The sequence below is a fragment of the Pleurodeles waltl genome, chromosome 6 (assembly GCF_031143425.1).
Source record: "Pleurodeles waltl isolate 20211129_DDA chromosome 6, aPleWal1.hap1.20221129, whole genome shotgun sequence".
In the NCBI taxonomy this organism is placed as follows: domain Eukaryota; kingdom Metazoa; phylum Chordata; class Amphibia; order Caudata; family Salamandridae; genus Pleurodeles; species Pleurodeles waltl.
In genome coordinates, this window is record NC_090445.1 from 211750816 (window position 1) to 211772243 (window position 21428).

The 21428-nt window shown below is 44.5% G+C and overlaps 1 protein-coding gene across 3 annotated transcripts in view; it reads left to right on the forward strand.

The window, feature by feature from the left end:
* HROB (homologous recombination factor with OB-fold) overlaps positions 1 to 21428 on the forward strand; it is a 168096-nt gene that overhangs the window by 105619 nt on the left and 41049 nt on the right. For all 3 annotated transcript variants that reach the window (XM_069237861.1, XM_069237860.1, XM_069237862.1), the window contains exons 8-9: positions 12942 to 13052; positions 14579 to 14795. In XM_069237861.1, coding sequence (XP_069093962.1) covers positions 12942 to 13052; positions 14579 to 14795 — 328 coding nt within the window. The remainder of the gene's footprint in view (positions 1 to 12941; positions 13053 to 14578; positions 14796 to 21428) is intronic.

Here is a 21428-nt window from a genome sequence, read left to right on the forward strand (position 1 = left end):
ATGCAACTATTGGATCATAAACAAGAGGTCATGAGGAATATTGTAAATGCATAATTTCTTCCATAATGCACCACTGTCAACCAGACCAAAAGAGGCAAATAAATTGACAAAACAGCAGCATAATCTGCCAACTGTTGCAATTGATCTCCTTCCTGCTTTCCAAATGTCCGTACAGTGGTTCATGTGGGTATAATGTTTCCTAAATCCACCTTGTTTACTAGGGGGTGAAACCAGCACCAAAAGTCCAGTTGCAAGATGTTTTAACAACGTTTGTGCTTGGATCTTAGACATTGTATCAGACAGGGAGATCGCCTATATTTAGCGGTCTCCCCCTAACTGCCTTTCTTATGAATCAGCTTGATAATTTCACCCCATCATGAGTCGGGTACCATCCCTGTGGATGAGACCCATTTACTCCTTATTGGAGGACTGTAAGATTAACAATATGCTGCTGACTGGCTCTGTCCAAAACTTCCTGGTGTCAATATTGTACATATGTAATTGGGGAATCCTAAACAGAGGGTTTAAGTTGTTTGCGCAGAGTTCATGTGGTGAGACCTAGGCCCAGATGTACGACTGTAAGTTTTGCGACTTGCAATTTTCAACTCATCTGCAGGTCGCAAAACCAAATGCACAACAGTGTAACTCACACTGTGATTCCCAGTGGGGTCGCAAATGACCTACCTCATCAATATTCATGAGGTAGGTCGCAGTTTGTGACCTCATTGGGAATGGCTGCACTCATGGGGATGGTGGCCTGCTGGGGACAGCAGACCACCATGTCTGTAACTGCTTTTTAAATCTTTTTTTTTTTTGTAATCTTTTTTTTTTTTTTTTAATGCAGCACGTTTTCCTTTAAGTATTCTTTTCATTTTTTCAGAGCAGGGAAAAATTATTATACATCCAATCCATAGGGACCCCTTCCAGTTTGTTTATGGGTTACCACCAATATAAAATTGGTGGTAACTGCGATTGTTTTGCAACTGCAGCTGTGGTCACAAAACAATCATATATCCCCCTGCAACTTGCAATTAGGAAGGGACGCCACTTCCTAATTGCGAGTTGCTATCCCTTTTTTGCAAAATAGGGATGGTACATCGTACATGCCCTTTTTGCTGTTGCAAACAGTGATTGTCACAGTTTGTGACTGCGAAAAGGCGTCCAACACCGGGCCCCTATTATTCAGGTGATGTAGTCTTGATTTATTTTTATTTTTTTACAGACAACAGCTGTAGGACACAGTAGAGCACGCAGGAACTCCAGATAGTACACCTGTGCCATCCTGGAGGGGAATAAGGTGAAAGTCATCTGTGACTCTGACCATTGTATTGTTCTTACTCATGTGATATTCAGTTCCACCAACTGGTTGCTTAGACGTGGAAATGTCTGTCCATATTGAACCTCTTTTTTTCTGTTGTTTGTATAGAGACTCCCTCTTTTGATCTGCCTCCATCTCCTCATGACTCAGTTTAATTTGAACAGTATTCCATACAGTTCAGAGTTACCATCTTTTGATTTCAACCAATTTTTGTTCCTGTTATGTTGCCCAATAAAACGGATTTAAACCTAAAAGTTGCAAGTAAGGAAAATTATACGGGTGAGATCAGCAGTTTAGTTGAGGGGAGACTGAGAAAATATATTCATTGTGTACTGTGGGCAAAGTAAAGTTTCAATAGTAAAATCAAATGTAGGTGGATAATTTCGCTATTGTTTAATCTGTATTTGGGAAAATATTGCTAAAAATTAGTTGTCTCCCTTCTTCAGAAATTGGCAACAAGTGCAATCTTCAAAGCTTATGTCCACCATGAGTACCACATAAAGAAACTACAAAATGTGCATGATCTATCATACCCTGCTTCGTAGGTTCAGGCCTCTAGATCTCAGACTTGCATTTCTGTTTCTATTTAAATGAACAATTCTTTTCCAGTTGTTCTGGGAAATGAATTTAAGTCGTCATAGCTCTATTTACGACCCTCGTAGATTAGACTGTAACTTGATTGCAGTGAACTACTGTGAAGCCTGGTCTGGTCCTGGACCTATGTCTCCCTATTGCTCTGTCTCCTTCTAGAACCCAGTCTTTTCTTCAGATGGTAAAACCTCTTTCTATTGAGCTTTTATCCTTCTCACCAGCAAGTGTAACACTAGAATTACTTACTCCCCTCTCTGTTAATTCCATAGTTTGTGTTCTCTACCAACTCTAAAGAAAAAAAAGTGTCTCTTTCCTCCCCAAAAATGTAATCCTTATTTTATTAAAAACCTGCCATGGGTATGTACACCAAAGGAAACCTGCACTGTTTGATTAGCTTAACTTGTTCATCAAAACCATCTGCTAAAAGTGTATTACTAGATTTCCATGTCTTCAGAATTGCAGATCCTCGTACACAGGTTTTTCAGACATTGCCTACGTTACATAAATCACACTCTAGACCTTCATTACCAAACTGAATCCTCGCTAAATGACCACTCCAAGTCCAGTCATTGACGCCCTATTTTCACAAGGTTTTTTCGTAATCTCTGTTGTTAGGGAGAAATATCATTCAACTCCTAGCACTAAATCAGAAAGTCAACAGTGATTACAATAAAATCATCACCTACTCCTTTAAAGTTCTCAACGTCTCAAACAGACCCCATCTGCATAGCAAGTTACCATCTGCCTCTGTTTTTTCTTCTCCTCTCAGTAAAATGAAGACCAGTGTTGGCAGAACCTGCAGGGTTGACCTTGTCAAGTTGATGCTATAGTTATTTTTGACTTTTTTGTTCATTCCAAGCATGTGCCATAAAAAGCACAGTGGTCATATGCAGGGAGGTATACTTAGACTTGCAATCAAAACATGTGTTGCACAGCGCTACATACTAACTTGATGTAGGCCAAAGGTGAGTTAAGCACACAGCAGCTGAACTTTACATGAGCGAGCCTGTAGGGCTTACTCCATTGACACAGGTTAAAAAAAAAATTCAGTTCGCTTCTACTGATCAATATATAGTATGCTGCTACCACCGTGCTCGTGTTACTTAACTCATGGTGAAGGTAGTAGCCTTTCACCAATATGAGGGTATCGCTTTGGGTGCCTCTCCCAGTCCAACAAGACTGCCATTTGTGAGACAGGCCTATTTCATGGTGTACATGAATGATCCGTGTTCACCCAACAAAACCAAATGACAACAAAAATCATCACCAAGGATCCAAACATAATTGCAGCTGGACCACTCAGGATAGGGGTACATGTCTATCACCATACAAGGGACTTTTCCGTCCCAAATATTTTTTAGCTTGATCTTCACCAAACTTAGCTTGGTGAAACTAGTCACAACCTGCCAATTCCTCTTCTCCCCTCTTAATCCATTATCATATGAAAGTTAGTTTCCTATGGTCGAAAGTCTGATAGAATCCAGTGAAATCTGACCCCACAACAATAATTCCCTCCCTGTGAGCAAATAAGCAATATATCTGGCTTAATAGTGAGAAATAACAATGAATTAAGCAGTGACATAGCAAGCACGCCAGCTGCCATGAAGTTAAAAACTCAGCCTGCAAGACAGCAAAATCATTGTTAACCTAAAAAGCAAAATTTAAAAACCGCCACACAATTTGAAAATGTCTTGGCATTCAGACAAATTACTAAGACTCCAAGGTAATTTAATACAACACAGAATACAATTAAACAAGCAAAGCCTCATTTGTTTTCTTCAGTAGATCCAAAACTAAGCATGTTACTTTTGCGCAATCAACTTCATGTCCTTCATTACCACAACAATCCTCAAGGCAAACCTTCCGTTCAATATGCAAACAAAAACTATACTGAGTCCTTAAACTTGTTTTGATATGAGGTCAGTACCATCAGGGGAAACAAAACAAAAAAATCCTTCCACCAATTGCTTCAAAGTTTTGGTGGTGCCACTAAAACTCCCCAAAATAATTGGCAAAATAACCTACCCCTTTATTTCAGTGATCAGTGCCTACCACAATATCAACAGCTACTTTTACACAATTCTGTAATTTTACAAGTCCCGTATAATCACCAGATACATCCCTAGGTGCACTCACTAAAAATAATCCATTTGGCAACGGTTAACAAGAAAGCTACAGTTGATCCTAACATAATTATAGACTATTATGCACTAACCAAACTTATATGGTAAGGTAAAAAAAATGTTTTAACATATTGCTAGTAAGCTAGCCAAATTAAAGCAAGGCAAGAGCCTTCTTGTCACTTTGCCATCAGACTCTATCCAGGTTGCAGCTTAGAGACAGCTATGACAAATGCTGTAGATCAGGGTTTTTAGGTCGCAGCCTTTGCTAAATACATCTTGGACATTCAGAAAGCTGACCTAGGAATGCATTCTGCCCATTGCTAGCCATTGGCTTTGTGGTTTGTAACTCATATATTCTTGCTTTCCATTTGCTGGCTTTTTGTTTTAGGCTTTCCAGCTTGAGTTTGTACCTTCCTTGCTCAAACCTTATTTAAAGTATCATTGTGAGTGCTCCCTTACTGTAAACAGGCCTGTAAATCTTGTTTTTATTTTATCACATTTGCTGTGCATTCAAAGACGGAGGTCAAATGTCAGGCGCTGTATTACGAGGGTGCTGATTTACTTTACTTTCTTTGAATTCAAAGTGAGAGGATTTATGTGACAGTCTTGCTGGATACTGGGGTAGGACGGTTTTCTCTAGTGCACAGCAGCATTTAAATGAACTGTGTAAGTATTTCAGAATATATCAGAATTAGGAACACAAAGCACATTTTTGTTATTTCTCAAGTGTGTTGGAAACAAATACTTACATATAATCAAAACACATCATTACACTACGTGATGCAATTTCCACGTTTGTCTGGGCACTGTATAGTTTTATTAGTAAAACTTTGTCTGTGCAAATGTAATGGTCATTTCATTTGAAAATGTGTTGTCTGTAATGTCGGTGTGCTACCACACCATGAATATTCCACTGTACTTTGCACCACACCGCTGCATTCTACTCTGCACCTCTCCACTTGACACCATTCCACCCTATTACACTCTGCATCACTCTACTGTATGCCACTTCACGCTGTGCCTCCCTACACTACCTTGTACCACTCTAATTTATGCCACTGCACTCCTTGCCACTGCACTCTACACCACTCCAGGCCCCATCAATCTACTCTGCACAACTCCACTGCATGCCACTGTACTCTGTGCCACTCTGCAACACTGTACTCTGCGCCACTGCACTCTATGCCAGTTCACTCTACGCCAATGCACTTTACTTTTTTAACATTTAACTTTCTGCCCTGCACTACACACAAATCCACTGTACCCTACTCTAATCTCCTCTGCATCACTTCACTCTATATTACTGCACTCTGCACCACTTTACTGTACGCCATTACACTCTATGCCACTGCCCTCTAAGCCACTCTACTCTTAACCACTGCACTCTACACCACTGCACTCTGCACCGCATCACTGTACTCTGCCATTGCTCTCTGCCACTCAACTCCACTTTACACCACTGCACTCTGTCACTGCACTCTACGGCACTACACCACTCTGCTCTTCACCATTCTACTCCACTCCACTGCACTCAGTCAGTCGACTCTAATCTGAATCTGTGCCGCTCCACTGCACTCTATACCAGTTGTTTCTGTTCTGACTCCGACTCTATTCTGACTTTGCACCGCCCCACTCCCTGCCGCTCTACTCTGCACCACTGTACTCCACTGCACTCTACCAGTTGACTCTATTCTGACTGGGCTGCTCCACTCTGCGCTGCTACACTCTACTGTGCACCACTCTGCGCCGCTCTACTCTACACCACTCTGATCTATGCCATTGCCTTATACGACGCTGCATTGTATACGCCGCTGAATTCTATGCCACTACATTCTACTCCACTATACGCTACAACACTCTACACCAGTCCACTCCACTCTATGCCACTCCAGTGTATGCCGCTCTGTGACTCCACACTGCCACTCCAGTACACAACACTGTGCTACTCCACTTTACATCACTACTCCACTTTTAGCTGTTCCACTCTGTGACACTCCATGCCACCCTCATCTACGCCACTAACTTTTAGCCATGCTGAACAGCAGCCATGCTAGTGTACAGCATGTCTAAAACATTTTGGCAAAGCCAATAGCTTTTGCATAGGCGAGATCTATTGGCATTGCCAATGCTTGTTAACATTTTGACTTCTTAGGACCCTTAATAAGTTACTACAGGAAGCCAGGGGTCCCATCTCTTTTTCTCACCACATCTTTCTGAAATCCTCCGTTTTAGTGTTTCACACAGCACTTTCTTCTGCACCCTCTTTTCAGTCTCTCCTTCTGCATATACTTCCTGGCATCTCACTCATTTTACCAGCCCCACCCCCCACACACCACAAAATTACCCCAATGAACTGTAAACACTTTGGCCCTGTCAATATTTCAGCAGCTTTCTACATCCTCCACATATCATAATTACAATTGGCATACACCACCATTGGTCTGTGAACTCTGCGAAGAGGCCAAGGATTAGATGTTAAATAGTCTGAACACATTAATGGCCCACTGATGGACTCTGAGAAACTCACACTGACTTCTGCTTCAACTCCAAACCTCTCAATAATGTATGTTCGAATTACTGACCTAAAACCTGAACTCAGTTACCTACGAACGATCCAGGCCACAACATCCACAGTACAAAATTAATATGCAGTATGAAGATACCTGCAGTAAAGCAATGTGCTGGAAAAAAGAAAGAAATATTCTTAGGGAAGGAAATTAAATAAAATGTGAGGCATGTAAACATGAGCTTTCTCACTGACATGGATTATTTCTTTTTTGATTAAATATTGCTGCTGACCTTTAGCCCCAGTCTCCTCTGACAGCTTAGGATAGTCCTAGACATGCTAGCGCATGTGTACCCCCTGAGAATGTGTTGCAGAGCCTTGGAGGTCTGCAGCCCTCAGGTTTAAGTATTGATGCTCTCGATCATGGCCACCCTGATAGTTCCAACACCAACATTTACAGTTGTGATGAAATGAGGTGTATTAAATGGGCTAGTTGTGCAACTTCACTGTGTAATACACTTACCAATCCCTTTAGGACCCTAACTTTGAGTCTGTGAACCCCTCAGTTCAACCCTGGGTAGCTGTGGCACTGAGCAACAAGGCTTTCACAGAGGAGCAAGTGTAAAGTATTTAAACAGCACCAAAACAATTGAAGAAGAAACCAACACAATACTCACCAAATCCAACTCCAATTTATAAAGATAGACTGTATTTTATAAGAATTTAGATACTAGAACAAAAAATATCCATCAGAGGGTTCCAGAGATATGGATTTTACAAGAATTAATAAATCAAGTTATGTTTCCACTCAACCATGAGCAAGCCTTGGCAAATTCAACAAATTTGACGCTTCAAAACTTGTTTAGAGAAAACTTAGGAAAGTATGAGTGCAGCCAATTAAAAGTACTTGGGCTACCAACTGTGCCAGGTAGCTATTCAGGGAGACCAGCGAGGTCCTTATAAACAGTTACTGCCCCAGAAGAAGCAAGTCTCTAGCAGTTTGAGGCACTTTTTCTGCGTTGCAATTGATTCCTATAGGGTGGTCCTGATGCAATCAAAGGATGTTGAAGATGCTCAACTGAGTCTTTCTGCAGGGATTCCTTGGTCCATGATAGTGGAGATTGAGGGGGGCCAGGTTGCAGGGTCCTCTCTGATCTGGCTGAAGTCCAGCCACCACTGAACTACCAGTTTCACGGAGTCATGGTCACAGGCCAATCCTTCCTGAGTCAGTGTGAGAAAGTAGCCTCTTTCTAGCCTTGTTACCCCCACTTTTGGCCTGTTTGTGAGTGTATGTCAGGGTGTTTTCACTGTCTCACTGGGATCCTGCTTGCCAGGGCCCAGTGCTCATAGTGAAGACCCTATGTTTTCAGTATGTTTGGTATGTGTCACTGGGACCCTGCTAGCCAGGACCCCAGTGCTCATAAGTTTGTGGCCTATATGTATGTGTTCCCTGTGTGATGCCTAACTGTCTCACTGAGGCTCTGCTAACCAGAACCTCAGTGGTTATGCTCTCTCTTTACAAATTGTCACTAGCAGGCTAGTGACCAATTTCACCAATTCATATTGGCATACTGGAACACCCTTATAATTCCCTAGTATATGGTACTGAGGTACCCAGGGTATTGGGGTTCCAGGAGATCCCTATGGGCTGCAGCATTTCTTTTGCCACCCATAGGGAGCTCTGACAATTCTTACACAGGCCTGCCACTGCAGCCTGAGTGAAATAACGTCCACGTTATTTCACAGCCATTTACCACTGCACTTAAGTAACTTATAAGTCACCTATATGTCTAACCTTTACCTGGTAAAGGTTGGGTGCTAAGTTACTTAGTGTGTGGGCACCCTGGCACTAGCCAAGGTGCCCCCACATTGTTCAGGGCAAATTCCCCGGACTTTGTGAGTGCGGGGACACCATTACATGCGTGCACTATACATAGGTCACTACCTATGTATGGCGTCACAATGGTAACTCCGAACATGGCCATGTAACATGTCTAAGATCATGGAATTGTCACCCCAATGCCATCCTGGCATTGGGGAGACAATTCCATGATCCCCCGGGTCTCTAGCACAGACCCGGGTACTGCCAAACTGCCTTTCCTGGGGTTTCACTGCAGCTGCTGCCAACCCCTCAGACAGGTTTCTGCTCTCCTGGGGTCCAGCCAGGCCTGGTCCAGGAAGGCAGAACAAAGGACTTCCTCAGAGAGAGGGTGTTACACCCTCTCCCTTTGGAAAAAGGTGTCAGGGCTGGGGAGGAGTAGCCTCCCCCAGCCTCTGGAAATGCTTTGATGGGCACAGATGGTGCCCATCTCTGCATAAGCCAGTCTACACCGGTTTAGGGATCCCCCAGCCCTGCTCTGGCGCGAAACTGGACAAAGGAAAGGGGAGTGACCACTCCCCTGACCTGCACCTCCCAGGGGAGGTGCCCAGAGCTCCTCCAGTGTGCTCCAGACCTCTGCCATCTTGGAAACAGAGGCCAGTGCCAGCAGGTGACGTCAGAGACTCCTCCTGATAGGCTCTTACCTGTGTTGCTAGCCTATCCTCCTTCCTAAGTAGCCAAACCTCCTTTTCTGGCAATTTAGGGTCTCTGCTTTGGGGAATTCTTTAGATAACGAATGCAAGAGCTCATCAGAGTTCCTCTGCATCTCTCTCTTCACCTTCTGCCAAGGAATCGACCGCTGACTGTGCTGGAAGCCTGCAAAACCGCAACAAAGTAGCAAAGACGACTACTGCAACCTTGTATCGCTGATCCCGACGCCTTCTCGACTGTTTTCCTGGTGGTGCATGCTGTGGGGGTAGTCTGCCTCCTCTCTGCACGAGAAGCTCCGAAGAAATCTCCCGTGGGTTGACGGAATCTTCCCCCTGCAACCGCAGGCACCAAAAGACTGCATCACCGGTCCTCTGGGTCCCCTCTCAGCACGATGAGCGTGGTCCCTGGAACTCAGAAACTCTGTCCAAGTGACTCCCACAGTCCAGTGACTCTTCAGTCCAAGTTTGGTGGAGGTAAGTCCTTGCCTCCCCACGCCAGGCTGCATTGCTGGGTACTGCGTGATTTGCAGCTGCTCCGGCTCCTGTGCACTCTTCCAGGATTTCCTTTGTGCACAGCCAAGCCTGGGTCCCCGACACTCTAACCTGCAGTGCACGACCTCCTGAGTTGTCCTCCGGCGTCGTGGGACCTTCTTTTGTGACTTCGGGTGAGCTCCGGTTCACTCTTCTTCGTAGTGCCTGTTCCGGCACTTCTGCGGGTGCTGCCTGCTTCTGAGTGGGCTCCTTGTCTTGCTGGATGCCCCCTCTGTCTCCTCACGCAATTGGCGGCATCCTGGTCCCTCCTGGGCTACAGCAGCATCCAAAAAACCCTAACCGCGACCCTTGCAGCTAGCAAGGCTTGTTTGCGGTCTTTCTGCACGGAAACACCTCTGCAAGCTTCTTCACGACGTGGGACATCCATCCTCCAAAGGGGAAGTTCCTAGTCCTCTTCGTTCTTGCAGAATCCACAGCTTCTACCATCCGGGGGCAGCTTCTTTGCACCCACCGCTGGCATTTCCTGGGCATCTGCCCACTCCCGACTTGATCGTGACTCTTGGACTTGGTCCCCTTGTTCCACAGGTACTCTCGTCTGGAAATCCATCGTTGTTGCATTGCTGGTGTTGGTCTTCCTTGCAGAATTCCCCTATCACGACTTCTGTGCTCTCAGGGGAACTTATGTGCACTTTGCACCCACTTTTCAGGGTCTTGGGGTGGGCTATTTTTCTAACCCTCACTGTTTTCTTACAGTCCCAGCGACCCTCTACAAGCTCACATAGGTTTGGGGTCCATTCGTGGTTCGCATTCCACTTCTAGAGTATATGGTTTGTGTTGCCCTATACCTATGTGCTCCCATTGCAATCTATTGTAACTATACATTGCTTGCACTGTTTTCTATTGCTATTACTGCATAATTTTGGTATTGTGTACATATATCTTGTGTATATTTGCTATCCTCATACTGAGGGTACTCACTGAGATACTTTTGGCATATTGTCATAAAAATAAAGTACCTTTATTTTTAGTATATCTGTGTATTGTGTTTTCTTATGATATTGTGCATATGACACCAGTGGTATAGTGGGAGCTTTGCATGTCTCCTAGTTCAGCCTAAGCTGCTCTGCTAAGCTACCATTTTCTATCAGCCTAAGCTGCTAGACACCTCTTCTACACTAATAAGGGATACCTGGACCTGGTGCAGAGTGTAAGTACCCCTTGGTACCCACTACAAACCAGGCCAGCCTCCTACAGTCAGTAACTCACCTTCTGAGAGCCCAGCAACTCTCCAACAGCACCTCTGGGCTTAGCAAACTCTGGTGCCACTCTGGGTGCCAGGTCTTGGTCCTTGGTGCTGCACATCAGCTGTGATAGCAGCTTGAAGACTTTGGGCTCCCAACATGCCCCAGCAGTCTTCTTCAGCTTTTGTCTCCCTGTGCTGCAAACAGAAGGCCAGTCAGAGGGCCCCTGGAGTCTCTTGGCTTGACTGGGCTCTAGAGACATCTTCTCCTTGAGCAGGACACAGCAGGCAGAGTCCCTATGTTTGCTAGCCCCCAGATGCAGCAGGTACAGTCTTAGACAGTACAGCCTCTCTTTGCTGATCCCACGATGCAGCAGGGCAGTCCTTTTTGGTCCTTTTTCCAATTCGGTTGAGATCTGGGTGCCCTATTTATCTTCAGAAAATTCCCTCTGGGTAGGATGCAGTTGGTAGCCAATGGACTACTAGGTTCCCTCCCTTCTGATCATTTCCTGGGAAGTGTGGCATCTGGCTATCTCAGGGTGCGTCATCCTGCCTACTCCCAACATGGCAAGACCCCTAACTCAGCACTTCGAGCTCCCTAGCCTGCCCCCAGAGGTGTAGTTATCTAATGCTTACACTCCCCTGGAAAAAAAACAGTTGCTTCTCCTCTCCTGTCCCCAGTGGCAGCCTGTCTGTCTAAACAATAGAGCAGCCTCTCTCCCAAGTGTTAGCCATTTCCACTTCAAATGCGCCTCTTCTTTGAAGCTTGCCTTTTGGGCTAAAACTTGTGTGGCTTCCTTCGGAAGGGAAATAACCTCTCTCCCATGCAGGCCCCTATTGTGTCCTTTTTTGGGAGTCATTAGCATGACTCCCCAAGAGGGCAGGAAGCTATCAGCAGGACAAGCCCCTTGTACATCATTAAACGGGCACTGCAAACCTTGGACAACTAAAGTGGCAACTTCTGAAGTTGTTCTTTGCCCACTATTGACATTAAATTTGATTTAAACTTTGAATTGAATTTATTACCCTGATTCTTTTGATGCCAGACAGTACCAACCTTAGTAGGCCCATTCAGAAGTTGGCAGAGTTGGTGTGCGAGCCTGTAACTTTGTACTCTGTACTCACCAATAGGACTGCTAGCCTTTACACAGTAAAATGACAATTTAGGGTTTTTACTGCTGGAACATGTAAAAGTACAGGTTCCACTTTTTAGCACACAGCACCCTGCCTTAGGACTTGTTTGGCCTGCCATAGGGGTGACAGTTTAATAAGGGAGGTTTGGGCTTTGCCATTACCTTAATAAGTTGAGTTAGCAGTTAAAAGCTCCCCTTCCAATAGGTAGTGGCAGGCTGGGATCCATGTTTTACCTTGTTTCACTCAGGGTGCTGCAGTCCCTGAGGGACACTCTATCTTACAGGTCCTGGGTACCCCTGGTATGCTGGTACCATGTACTAGGGACTTACCAAACAGGCTAGGCTGTGCCATATGGGGGCAGACCAATTAACCATGCACCATTTTAAGGGTCAGAGCACATGCATTGGGTCCTGTTTAGCAGGGCTCTATGCATTTCACAGCCATTACACCATTAGCTAGTAGTCATAATGGGGACAAAAAGTCTGGGTAAACCTGCAAAAAGCCTCTTTCCTTACAAGAATCAGGAAAACTGTGAAATAATCTTTTATAAAAGTAGTTCCTTCATCTTGAATCTCTTACTGTGTCTAAAAAGCAGTGCCATTCTGTGGGAGGTTAAAACCTTTCTATGGGGAAAAATAAATCTAGCTCTTCAAAGAACACTACAATTTGAAAATTATGTTTTTTAACTTGTTTTAACTTACACATTAATCAGCCCTTGATCACTTCTTCATGTCTCCCATTTTGCCATTCTTCCTCTCCTTTATACTATTCCTAGTTGTCCCATATTTCCTCAGTAAGTATAAAGGTCCAATTTGCCAAGCTGTGTTTAGCTGTTCAACGTGAAACTGATCGCTCATTGTGGGTCTAAAGCACTAGGTAAGGCATATAAACAAAATATGGAGGGTCTGATCTGTCTTGTGCGAGCCTCTGAAACCATAGCCCTAACTGTCCTCTAACTCACTAGGACTTTGTTCGAAGAGATGACTGCTGCTTATTCTTTTGATGCAGGTTGGAGTATTCTCTCCATCCAGTCGGAGCCATTATCTAAACGTCACTCCAAATAATGTGGTGAAGATCTATCCAGCAGATGGCGTCAGCCAATCAGCTGAGCTGCAGGAGGTAAGGAAAAAACACCGATTGTTGTATAAAAGCTTTGGTGCATGGCGCTGCCCAGACAGGTGTCATGCAGTGACAGTGCAAGTCATAAAAAGCCAGGAGGTTTGACAAATGAATAAAAGCATTGCGTGGTATTGGTTACGCAGGACAATGGGTCTAAGATTATTCTTTGCTCCAAGAACAGTGTGGCAGCTTAAAACAAAGTTATCTTGAATGGGTATGGCCGCCACAGCAGATACGTACTCCGCCAAGAGCTCTTCGTTGTTATTCAAAACAATTTGGATATTCCCGCAGGTAAAATGGGATTTCAGAATATTTCATATATTTAAATAATGATTAGAAAAATAAATTAAGTACAAATAAGTACACAGCAGCTGTGGCAGTACAAACCGCACTACCATAGCCAGACCCTTTTAGTGTCCAGAGGTATCTTTTCAATTCAGTACTTAACTGAAACAGGTACTGTTGCATTTGGTGCACAAAACAAATTGAATCAATAGTTAGGACCCCACACAAAACTATGAGGTTCATAAGTAATTCAGTTATTCAAATTATAAGTCCCATAGTCTATTTAAGAATCGTTCTTTAGCCTTTATTCCATACGACTAAAACAAGCCTTAGTTCATTTCACAGCGATAAAAATAGCAAACCCGTTTTGTTCCCTTATATTGGAATTTCTTCAGAGCTAATTTTGTATCACAAGAGAAAATATCTCCACTAGGGTGGTCTGCAGTCCAGTCTGGTTTAGTTCACAATGAAAGATGTGATGGAGCAACTAGTTGTGTAGTCCTCCGCATACCCCGCAAAGCATGTTTCAGCATATTCATTACAGGCTTGCTAGTCTGCTCCTGTAGTCAGAGAATTGGTTTGTATATTCTATGTTTGTGGAAAAACGGAAGTGAGATTTAATTTATTGTAACTGCCTTTAAAGTCTTCTGAGATTATGCTCGATCTACTGGAACGTCATAAGAACTATGAATAGGTTGAATATACAAGTGACTGTGAAGCTATGTAACTGTGCCACTTCATCAGACCTAGGAAGAGGAAGTGTGATCTAATATCCCTGCGAAAGAGGCTGATGGGAATTGGCGGACTTAAATCAAAAATAGAGTGGTTGACTTGAGTTCACACATCTTCCGATAAAGTAGGAAAAAACAACTCTATCTCTGAGGTCAGACCTGCAGTGGGCACAGATGCAATTTAGTAATGGCCCTAACTTTGCTTTGGTAAGAAGCCTAGAGTACCCGAAACACATTAGTGCTGGACCAGAAATTAACACCTGACAGAATGGTCTGCATGGTAGGTGCAAGCATTGTCCTGGCAACAGAAAGAATCGCCCTAAGTTAAAACTGTTTTGCTTGGTGGTGTGCACTGAAGCTCTCTATGGTACCCCAGAGAGAGTTGGAGAGATGTGTGTTAGGTGGGCAGATTAAGACACATGCAGGTGGATGGTCTATGTAATTAGGTTGTTATGATCATTTATACTTTTTCTCACATTTTCATTGTGCAACTGTTTTTTTCCCTTTCAGGCCCAAAATCCACCGCTGTTCAGAGTAGAGTCGCCCTCAATTGGTGAAGGAGCTACTGAGTCACAAGGGGGACCTTTCAGGCCTATCTCACAGAATAAACTCAAATGTAACACCAAAATCGAAGTGTCACAAGTGACGTCAAAGACTCTTAATTCCTTGTCATTGACTCTCAAGTCACATTCAGAAGATGGAGGACCACCTGAAGACTGGGACATGGGTAAGTACAGAGATGGGAACATGGATAAGGTTACCCCCCAGAGACTTGGGTAATGGTACGAACAGTCTCTGAAAACTGGAAGTGATTGTTTGGGCAGGCACTGGAGATGAGATCAGATGTCGAGAGGCATCGCCATTAGGTTATGGATAACAACTGTAGTATGGTTTGGCTATGAGGAGTCGATAGAAACTGGAAATAGGCAAGAACAGACCCTGGAGACTGAGCCTCAAGTAAGAGCAATCTCTAGAGGCAGTGATGTCGAGGTAGAAACTGGTACTAGAGAGTACTTCTTGGGCAAGAAAACTCATAGGGACGTGGGCAAGAGTAGGAGGTTAAAACTAGATCGTGGGTAAAAGCAGCCATGGGTGGTTGAAACATCGTTGGGGAGCCAGTAGAGGGCAGTATATGAGCATGAGCGGGTGTTCATCTCCATATTGTTCTACGTAAATGAGTCTGGGACTCTTCAACTAGAAGTTCACAATGTCACTCCTTGTTCAGGCTTGTGTACGTTTGCACAAGTTATGTTTCTTAGTAAAATCATACGCAGGGGGGTACGTTGCACCTGCCCCCACCACACATCAACGTACTTGAAGCCCAGATTTTCACCCTCTATCAGTACCCAAGCCTGGGATATACTAACAGTGCGAGGTAATGGCAGGTGCACCGGCTGATATTCTTGAGTCATTTTGTCTATCTCCATTTATTCAAACTGTTTGACATTCTCAATTTTGTTCTAGACTGGTGAAGGGAGATAGCCAGTGAATACCACCAAATACAGTGGCTGCTGAAAATAGTTCTCAGCTTTACGTAGCTAAACTGAACATCTAATCGTGGGTGGTTTTCATCCAAGAGTTTTGAGTCTGTCATATGAGAACATTGAACACAGTGAAAAACCACAAATGCTTCCTTGGGTCTTCTAACTGCATGCACATGAAACCATTTGTTTGAGTAATAAGGACTGTAGCTAAATAGAAGATGAGGACACAGGGCACAACCCAGTAAGTATTGTCTATAATACTAACTGGTTTCATTACAAACTGTCTCTTCTCAGGGGGTTGCAAAATGACTTGCCTAATGAGTATTAATTAGGCAGGTCACAATTTGAGCAAGTTTAAACATCTAGCTTTAGACTGCCCTTGCGACTGCTGATTCTGTGTTCCTTTTTATGGGCGATCGCAAAGTGCTCCATCCATAAAGTAATCTCTCTTTGGGCTTCAAACCACGCCCAGTTCACGTCATTCTCTTTCATTGGTTCCTGGGCTTGCTCTTTAAAATCTGATTGCTTTCATTTGTGAAAGGCATGCATACCTCATGCCTTTTCCGGTGTTTAGCACGCCTACACAGCACCGGTAAACTACTAGAAACGTACGAGGCTCAATGTTTTGAGCCTGGTTTCTGGACTACTTTATCTGTTAATTTTCCCTGCAGCGCGATCCCGATGGGGTTTACATAGCGCTCCGTTTTTTCGTTTTTCAATTTCAGCGCGATCGCGCTGCATTTTATAAAGCCCGATCGCACTGTGTTTTTTTTCTTTTAATTTGTGTGGCAAGAAAAGTTAGGTTAGGAGTTTACAACGCAATAGCTCCAACTCGAGCAAATGCAAGCCCCGTTGCATTGAAAATGCTTGCTATACTCTGTAATGTGTATTTTCAAGTTATGTTCTACTATACACTGCAACTATGTTCTACTATGCTTTCTGCTCCTATGTAAAGTGCTCTGCTGCCACTGATGCTCTGGTTCGTGCTATATAAATCTACAAATATGTAAATGAATAAATTAGCCATTTAATACATTTTGCCTGTAAATGTTCAGTATCCACCAGGTGTCAAAAGACCAATTTTCATAGAAGCAATTAAATGACGATTCGTTTGATTACACCATCTGCTCACAGACGCTCAGGACCTATACCATGATATATTATGTTTTGGTTCCTAACGACTTGAGGAAAGAGGCCACTAATGCCACAATACTCCCAATCACAATTTCAGATCAGACCCTGTTGACTGAAACACCTACATTGGCGGTCAGCTGATTTGGAATGGGCAGATGGAAACGCAACCCATCCTCTTGTGCAGTTCTACACTCTGAACTGCTTAGCCAGATGTTAGAGTTCACACAACACAGATGAGACTGTGAGCTCCTGCTTTGGGATGCCTTTAAGGTGGTTATGAGGGAAAGCACACTGGCTAACTGAGTCTATGGCAGATGAATCAACTGGAGACCGAGCTGACGCAGTCAGTCGCTGTCCAGCTTGAGGAAGGTGATGAGGCTAAGTAGAAAGATCATCACAGTAGCCACAATACTGTTACGCCTGAAAAAGAAATTCAATGCCAAGTGAAATAAAGTTGGATGACGGCTGGCACATCTAATGAGGGGTACCCAAAAGGAAAGATTTGCCGCAGGGGTTACTGCTTCCTTAGGTACTCTCCCTGGTAGGAGAGAATGAAAAATTAGAGGAGTTCTGGCTGTGTTATTCGCTATTGTATGCCGCTGATCCACTTCGGGGGTTCACTTCATGAGGAAAATCTGGGTGGTATCACCATGGACCGCATCTCCTCTGAACAGTGGGATTTCTTGGGGGCTCCCAATTAAGTTGGCAGTGGTGATGTCTGCCAAAGTGCTACTGAATGTGAGAGCATACAGCCCTGATGGCTATTTGGGAGTTTCTATAAAATCTTTACAAGTAACCTTGCCCCAGATTGTCCTGCCAAGAAAGACGGGTCACTGCCACTATGCATGAAGTGACCATAAAACATTTCCAAAACCGGGAAACACCCTCCTCAAGCTCCCCTGATAAGGCCTATAGTGTTGATGAACATAGATGCCAAATTATTTAATACATTTCTGGCCACAGAGCTGCAGCATGTTTTACTAGACTTAATTGATCCTGATCAGCATAGATTTATTCAGAGCCTCAGACATTTGATAATGGGAAGACGGTTATTCACTGCAACAAAAAGGTCAAGAGGAGGTCCATCCGGGTAATCCTGGTTTGCCTGGACACTGAGAGAGCCTTGGAGTGCGTGTACTGTTTTTTTTTTTTTTTATTTTATTTTTTTTATTTTTTATTTAGTAAAGTGCTAATGGAGATTGAGCTGGGACCAGGGTTCCTTTCATTGGTCATGACTGGATATTACCACCTCGCAAGTATATAATTGAATGGTGGCCTCTTCTAACCTTTTTAACTCCAAAGGGCCACTAGGCTGGGTTCCCCTATATCACCCCTCTAATTTACCCTAGTATAGAGCCTCTAGTAACAAGCAAAAAGAATGGTGAGGGCATCAAATGAGTGCAGTTTGGATCTAAATCCACAAAATTGCCATATTTGTGTACAATATACTTTAACTATGATTGACCCAAGACTGTTGTTCTAGGTAGTGTTGAGTGAGCTCAAATTATTTGAAAATGTGGCGGGTTGAAAATTAACTTGAATAAATCTGTAATACTTAACCTGACACTTATTGAAGCTGAAGTCAAGTCGCTCAGGGACACCAGTATTGGAGCCCTGAGAGGAGAGGGACTACTCTGACCAGCAGGCCCTGGGTCCTAGAGGACACCTGCCCGTAGAGCTACAAAAAGCGCCTCTTCATCCCGCTGCACGGGATGCCAGTGTCAGAGCCCTGGGAGGAGAGGTACTACGCTGACCAGCAAGCTCTGGGCTCCAGGAGGCGGTCCCAGAGCACACCTACTCATAACGCCAAAAAAAGTGCCTCTTCAGCCCGCTGTGAGGGCTGCACCTGGGCAAAGCCTGTGCCAAGGGCAGTCCCATCCTGCACCAGTCAGTGACAGGAGGTGGCAGGACAGGGCTGCACCCCCAAGCTCCTTTTTTTTTTTTTTTTTTTTTTGGTGCTCAGAGGACGGAGATTTAAGTTCTGCCATTTGTGTGTGTGGGTTTCTACAGCCTTTTCTTCTACTTTATTGTTTTTATTTTTAAATACAGTTGCTAAATAACATTAGCTCGGTTCTGACCATTGCCGGCTACGTTTTAGGCCACAAGGAGTGGACAAAACTGGTGAAAGGTTGGAGGCTCACTGGCAGCCAATTTTGATATCTTCCCCTAACTTTCAAACCCCTGTGGCCATTGGGAGTATGGCAGTTGGTGCTGTGGAATGCAGAAAGCATGACACTGAGTAAAGGTCATGGTCCCAGGGGACCCTAAGCAGACAACTCCTATTTGAGAAGCCCAAGGGAGTCCCACAGTCAGATCCTGCTATGGCAGAGGGTGATGGAGCAGCAGGAGACCCCCAAACAGCAGCAACCAACTCATCTAAATGCCATTATGGCAGAACTGCTTGCTGGATTTCATGACACCATAGTGACCATTCTGGATACAATGATGGAGCGCATGGACAAGCAAGATACCTGTACACAAGGCACAGAAGAACAAATCTCTCAGCTCGAAGATGGCAACAATAAAAAATTGAAAAAAACATCTCAAGCGGCTGGAGGCCAGTAGCCAACGGAATAATGTCTGCATCCTGGGAAATAGCAGAATCCAAGAACACAGACTGTATGCACAGCTTCGTGGAAACCTTCCTCACCAAACTATTTAACCACAACAGTTTCACTGCCACCTTCATGGTGGAATGCGCCCACAGAACCCTCAAGCCCCGTTCAGTCCCCGGAGTGCCACACAGACTCATGCTAGCTCATCTGCTTAACTTCAGGGACCGTGACACAACACTTCACCTGGCAAGAGAAAAAGGCCCCCTACAATATCAGGGCATGTCAGTATCGATATACCCTGACTTCACAGTCACCATTCAAGAAGCATGCCGCAAATTTGCAGACACCAAAGCCTTGCAATGCAAAATGGGAATATGATATGGGATGTTGTACCTTGCCGGCTCCGGGTTGACTTAAATGGCAGACCTCGCACCAAAGACTGTGCACCATCTGCCAGGGCCACACCCAATCAATCACCACTGAACTTTCAGGCTTCCAACAGCATGGATCTATTCTCCGTGGAGTGATGAACCAAGAGGCGCCATGCCTGGCGATAACTGCTGCACTTAACTTTGTTGCTAATGAGCCAAAATGATGATATGCTTGCTCACAAGGCACACTGGCAGTGACCTTGAGAGGCTCAAATATCATCCTATATCAACATTATCCTTCAGTTGTGAGGAGACTCCCGCCGTAGAGTTGTTACCCCTCATGGTGGATACCACAGTGGTTATGGGATTTTGAGTTTTGTTTGTTGTGTAATGGGGCTTCACTAGGTAACGTTTTGCAGGGTGGGGGCGGCGGGGATAGGAAAATGGCACGTGTGACACGTGTTGCCAGTTGTATGGTTTGAATTTCTGTGCACAGACATGTATTTGTATGCATCATTTCATCCATTATCCTTGCACAGATGGTATCCCAAAGGCCTGCTGGGAGGATCACCCTAGACACTACCTTTTGTTTCTTGGAATATCCATGGAGTGAATAGTCCCCACAAAAAGCAAACAAGTGTAACAGTACCTCAACAGACATGGGGCACTCATTGCCTTTTTACATCGCCACAGCGCACCCACAATTTCGCAGCCAGCTGGGGCTCACATAGATATTTCTTCAACTACAACTCCTATGCCCAAGGGGTCTGCACGTTGATGCATAAACTCCCGTTTAAACTACATACGACCTCTACAGAGGAATTAGGTAGATATGTGCTAGTGGCAGGAACCTTGAATGGCCACGGTGTGCTATTGGTTAAAGTGTATGCCCTAAACACAGTTGACTCGGAGTTTTTTGCTAGCTCGCATTGACCAAATGGCAACAAACCACATGATTATAGGAGGCGACTTCAATATGATCCAAGGCATGCAGTTACACGGCAGCCGCAACCCCCACCGTAAAGCCCCGCTCACTGTGAATCCGGGGCGATATCCGCGATACTTAGAGATTGCGAGATCCGTGGCACTTGCGGAATCCTCACACCTCTGCCTACACGTTTTACTCTGCCCCACACAACACATTGGCATGCATAGATTATTGGTTGGTAACCTCAGCAGCTTAGCTTTGGGTTGACTCCATTGCACATTCTCAGAACACTCCCCAGTAAACCTTGCATGTAAAATACCACAGTCATTACCTTGTGAGCACAGATGGCGTTTCCCTACATTAGCACTCCAAGGTGTGCTCTTTCACACTGAACTTCACACAGCAATTACAGAATACTTTACTCTAAACAAAGGCTTGTTCACTACACAAGCAACCCTATGGGAAGCTTCAAAGTCTACATCAGGGGAGTTTGCATAGCGAAACGTGCAGGTGTCCTGAAAACCATATGAAATAGTCTATCTAAAGTGGAAAACACACTGTTGGAGATGGAATGCTTAGATGTGCTACAGCACACACTCCCTGATTTAAGCGGGAGAGCCGATTGCTGGAGGAGATTAGAACCCTCGTGGAACAAAAAACACGCTATCTTGGGAAATACGCGCGGCTCAACAACACAGAGAGGAGGCTAGACCTAGCCACACACAGGCAAACTTGCTGAGACTCTCCAGGTCCTCATCCTATATACCGGAGCTGCGCACAGGCAATTGCTCCCGTATAGTGGACACGGAAGGGATTCAGACTGAATTCCTTAACTTCTACATACAACTCTACACCACACGGCGATTGGCGACATGGCTGACAATGCAC